Source organism: Benincasa hispida, chromosome 10 (genome assembly GCF_027475165.1).
Source record: "Benincasa hispida cultivar pf3 chromosome 10, pf3_genome.v1.1, whole genome shotgun sequence".
Classification (NCBI taxonomy): Eukaryota; Viridiplantae; Streptophyta; class Magnoliopsida; order Cucurbitales; family Cucurbitaceae; genus Benincasa; species Benincasa hispida.
In genome coordinates this window covers 48,863,473-48,869,008 of record NC_143487.1, presented here as the reverse complement: position 1 = coordinate 48,869,008, position 5,536 = coordinate 48,863,473, and the positions used below count along the sequence as shown (strand labels likewise).

The window sequence follows — 5,536 nt, the reverse complement described above, 5'->3', positions numbered from 1 at the left end:
CCCTTTTTCTCATCTCAAGGAAAAAGGGTTCTAAGTACTTTTAGGGTTTGTGTTTGGCCAAATTATGCTTTCAAATCTATGGCACTTTTTGGACCTACATATATAATAATTGAAATGAAACCGACTTCGATTGAGATATTCATTGATATATGTTGATATATCTATAAATTGAAGAGTTCGATATTAATGATTAATCGATATATCTATGATATTTTAGATTTACAAAAATATCCGTTGGTATCGATATATATGGACATCGTTCGATATTTTAAACTTTATCCAACAATGTAATTATATGGTCCGTTTAAAAAATCTATATATAGATTAGATATATGAAGTGGCATTAAAATCTCAAGATTTTGGATCTAATAATGATTTTACCAGTTTTTTTTTTTAAATTTTTAAATTTCCAGGAAACCATCACTACTAGAACTCCAACACAAAATGGATCAAATCCAACCCCTTAAATTTCACATTCTTAAGAAACTAAAAAGTTGGGATTATCAAACCCACATGCAACTCATTGCTTGGAAATTAGAAAAAAAAAATGGACACACATCCAATTACATGAAAATGATTAATAATAAATATCCACATTTCATATCAAACAATAAATTAAGGAGATGCATCTCACTTTATTGCTTGGAAAATTATATATATTGAATTAAGGTTGTATAGTTCTATAATTATATATCTACTTTTTTTAATTGTTCGAATTTTTATCGGATTTTTTTTGAAAAAAAAATAGAGATGGGTTTGATTTTCGCATAAAAAGATATATAGCCTTCATTATTAAGAACTTAATGCTTAGGGGATGGATAATGACAGGGCCGGGGAGTGAAACTATATGGTTAGCCATGCTTTGGAAAACGATCGTTCATGTGAGAAATTTAAAGCAAAATTCTATATAATAAATAAACAATTTTTTATCACTTTGCATAAATATCGACCATGATAGCATTAATTTCATTAGTTTGTATATAATTATGTTTTTTTTTTTTAATTTTTAAAAATAGTATGTAGCTAATAGATAATGGAGAAATTTCCCAGCTTGAGAACAACTCAACAGGTTAATTACATTAAGAAAAATTATCTTTTTTGTCTTCGTGTTTGGTCTTTCGATTTTTAAAAATACACTTTTAGCATTGAGTTTTTATGAATAGATGCATTTGGTATCTAAATTTTTAAAATTTAACATTTTTAATCCACAATTTGATTCCTAAATTTTTAAAATGTAATTTTTTGGCCTTACTTTCTTAAAATTATCGGTTTGAATCTTAAAAAAAAATGAGAATTTTGAAAAATCAATCCATTTATAAAGTAATTGATTGAACTATGATCGTTCAAGTTAAAGTCAAATAATTTACTATAAACAGAAAAACAAAGAAAAACAGATAAATGAAAACCAAAAAGGACTTTTTATATGTTATATAATATGACCCAATTCAATCGTGTCACATGCAAAAGGTTATACGATCCAACGGTTATAAAATTTCCTTATTTTTTAAAAGAGAAAAAAAGTGTTACCGTACGAACGTTTTCTGCAATTATTATTATTTTTTAATTATTTTTTTCGTCTGTAGGAGTTAAATTTCAAAACTTGAAAAATATTTTTCAAAATTACATTCTTTTTATTATTATTATTATTATTTAAGAACCCATCATATTTAAAACTCAAATAAGTATTGCTTAAATTATTTGTTTATTAGATAAATTATTATTGATTAAAATATTATTTTAGTCTATAATTTCAATTTTTCTTTATTTTTAAATGTCTAAATTTAATCAATGTAGTTTTAACAAATGTTAATAAACTTAGGGTTTTTTTTTTTTTTTTAGATTACGGTAGCTTTTAAAATAATTCCTAGTAACTATACTTTTAGAAAAGTCGGTATTTGAACCAATTAAAATTTGGAATAAATGTAAAAAAATAAATTAATGAAATGTAAATTTGAGATGAGTAAGGAAAGATACCAAATTTGTAGGAAAGTTAAAAATTTTAAAGCTCCATCAAATAACTTTTGCATCTTAGAACAATATTAGAAGTGATTTTGGATAGATTAATAAATAAATTATTTTACCAAAAAATCTAGACAGGTCCTCCTAAAATAACTTTTTGGGATTTTAGAAGCAATCCCAAACTAGCCTTTAATCATTTGAAGTTAACCTAATTAAAATTTATCAAATTAATAACATTAATATTACAGAAGAAGAGATATAATTTGAATATGTTTTGAATCTTTTTTTTTCTTTTTAAGAAAACTAAACCATAAAATTTATGAAATTATAGTATGACTATTTTTAAATATAGTAAAATGAACCAAAATATATATCATTAATAGACACTGATAGACTATTATCATCTATCGTGGATAGATACTGATAAACGTCTATCAATATCTATCAATGATATAAATATTTTGGTTGATTTTACTATATTTGAAAATAATCATATTATATTTAGACTATGATAATTTGCTATATTTATAAATATATTCAACGTTTTTTCCTTTAAAATAATTTCCCACCACAATATTTGCTAAAATATAAACTTGTAAATTACTGAAATAGGATGTTAACCATTATTATTTTATGAAATTAACATAGAACCTTTGACTCAGATAATTAAATGTAATTTGAGTAACGATCAAATCTTCCATTTTTAGGGGAAAAAGAAAAGAAAAAACTTTATTTGGAATCTTTGCTGTACGGATCAGTTACCTTGGAGATTGAAGTTTCACATGCAACACTATATATTGTTCATTAAAAAAAAAATAACAAATAATATTCAACATTTGTAATATTTTTGTGTGTGCTATAGTGATAAATATTTAAAAATATTTAAACTTTATAACAAAAAGTTCCAAAAGTATGAGAATTTTAAAATATATAGCAAAAATATTTAAATATTTATAGGTACTTTTGAAACTTTTTGCTATAAAATGTAAATATTTTTAAGAATTTCCCTAAATTAAATCATGAGAAAAGAAATTGATTAAAAATCATTTTTAATTAGTCCATCATCCTCTCATAGTTTCAATTTTGTAACATTTTAGTCTTTGTATATTAACACGCAATAATTTAGTCCACATATATTCAAATTTGTAACAAGTTAATCATTTTTCTTCATAAAAAATTTCATCAAATTAAATGTCAATTTTTATTAATCATTTAACTTTTTAGACTTTGTAGCTTATAAATACATTGAGTTTCTACCAGGATTATTTTTCAATCCAAATAAGAAATTTTAATAACTCTTAAAATAATTGTCACGATGAGAACTTACAATGGTCAAATCGAGTATAATTTAAGTAATATACAAGTGTGTTAATATCTATGAGGTCAGGGGTTCAAATCCCTCTACTTTCAGTTATATTTAAAAAATAGTTCAAGTGATATACAAATGTGTTAACACTTACGAGGTCAGTGTTGAATCACTTAAAGAAAACATAAATTGAAACAAAACTAAAAGAGGAATGAAAAGTGATTTTTTAACCAGAGAAGGAAAAAAAAGGACACAACTTTCTTAAATGACAATATATGTTTTTTAAGATTAAGAATCTAATAATGATCTGAAAGGTTCCGTACACATAACACTTTAAAAAACGTACCTACACACATTCTCTGACGAACCCCTTTTAATATATATATTCCTTAAATTATTTTTAAATATCGTCAAAATCCAATAGAAAGGTAATTCAATTTGTCATAAGATTAAAAAACAGATATAATTAAAGACGTCAAATTTTTAATTTATTTATTTTATTTGAATTTGTTAACTTTTTATTTGCCCATTCGTTTGAATATTCAACTATGCACATATTAGCAAAATAAAGAATAGATAAGAAAAATGAGAATAATATTTTCTCAAAAAAAAAAAAAGAGAGAGAGAGAGAAATAAGAATAATAATAATAATAATAATATCCATGCAATTTTTCCATTAAAAGAGAAACCACTCAAAGGGTGTAAAGTATAACCCACCTCAATGAGGGAAACATTAAACTATTTTTACAAAGAGAGAGAACAGATCCTTTGTTTTTTTTTTTTTTTTTTCCTCTCAACCCCTTTTGAGATTTTTTTTTTTTTTTTTTTTTTCAAGAGAGGGGTTGGAAATTGGAAACTAAGTTAGAGATCAAGTCATTAAGCACAAAAAACCCATTAAAGGGTTTCCAAAAAAGAAAAGAAAAAAGAAAGAAAAGAAAAGATAGATGATGAAATCCATGAAAAAGAAAGTGAAAAAGAAGATGGTCAAAAAAGGAAAAAAAAGAAAAGAGATAATGATAATGAATAATCTCTCTTCTTTGGCCCATCTTCAGATTCTTGTAAATTCTTGTTCATGAAAAACCCCATCTTGAAGAAAGAAAATGAAGTTTGAAATAATATAGTGTTTTTGGTTTGGTAATAACTCATCTAAGCATGGATGAGGTTAAGGATCTGAAGACATGTTCTTGACAAGGGATAGTGAGGCCCATGTAATGATCAAATCCAAATTCTTCTTCTGCTTGACGAAGTAGGCATTGGAATTCGGGGTGGGTTAAGAACGAGATCGGGACGATGAAACGGCTTCGGTTTTCGCCGACATACACCGCAAAGTGGCCCTTGGGGACGTCGAGAGGGAGGTCGTCGTCGGCGTCGTAGGCGCCGTTGTTGGAGGACTTCTTGCCAAGGCTAGAGCATCGTTTGAGGATTTGTTTGAGAACGGTTGGTTGTGGGAGCTTGTTTACCTTTAGGATGGCCATTGTGATTGTATATGATTTTGTGGGAATTTGAGTGAGGAAAATGGGGGATAAATCTCCTCTTGGAGAAGAAAAAAAGAGAGTGGATGGATATGAGGGGGTGGAGGAGGAGAATGGGGTATTTAAGAAGAAGGGGGTGAGATTGAGGAAAGGAGTGAAGGACAAGCCATGAGAGTGTTGGGTAATGTGTCCTAAGAGAGAGAGAGAGAAGGGCAAAGAGCAAATGGGTCTACTTTTGCTTTGGATGTTGGCTATCCCAATGGCAAGTTGGACCCTCTAAAGAGAGAGAGAGAGGTTATGGGTAGAATAGATTTTGAACTCATCAATGGTTCTCATAAAACTAACTAGTAAGTCTTTTTCTTTAATTATTCTCTCTCTCTCGAAATCATGTTTAGAAAAAATTTCTCACTACTAGTGTACGAATAAATAGAAAACAACGGAGAGAGTAAACGAGAACAACAAAATTAAGAAATCCGAGAATTTACATGAAAATTTTGAACATCAAAGAAAAATCACAGCTCACCAAAAAAAAAATGCTAAAATGTATGTTGTTATAGTCATCACGCAATTTTTTTTAGTGATCTCATTTTCAAGAATACTCTTTCAAAAGTGTTATGTCACTCACTTTTTTCTCCACAATCTACATAAGAGGATATGAAAAAGAATTCAACTAGAGATAGTATATTCAAGCTTAAAGTGTTTCTAATTTGGACGATTTGAAATCCAAAACCATTGACTTCTTTTATAATTCTTGATGTCTATCACTTCTTTATGAACATTTTCGATGTGGGACAGCTAC

At 27.2% G+C, this 5,536-nt stretch overlaps 1 protein-coding gene across 1 annotated transcript; it reads right to left on the bottom strand.

The window, feature by feature from the left end:
• Nucleotides 1–3,910: 3,910 nt before the first annotated feature.
• On the bottom strand, nt 3,911–4,916 carry LOC120087833 (SAUR-like auxin-responsive protein family). The gene has a single exon (XM_039044763.2). The coding sequence runs from the start codon at nt 4,738–4,740 to the stop codon at nt 4,408–4,410; it is 333 nt and encodes a 110-aa protein (XP_038900691.1). The 5' UTR covers nt 4,741–4,916; the 3' UTR covers nt 3,911–4,407.
• Between the last annotated feature and the right edge of the window lie 620 nt (nt 4,917–5,536).

Excerpts from the sequence above, each read along its gene's own strand:
- LOC120087833 (XM_039044763.2), bottom strand. The coding sequence starts at position 4,740 with ATGGCCATCCTAAAGGTAAACAAGCTCCCACAACCAACCGTTCTCAAA.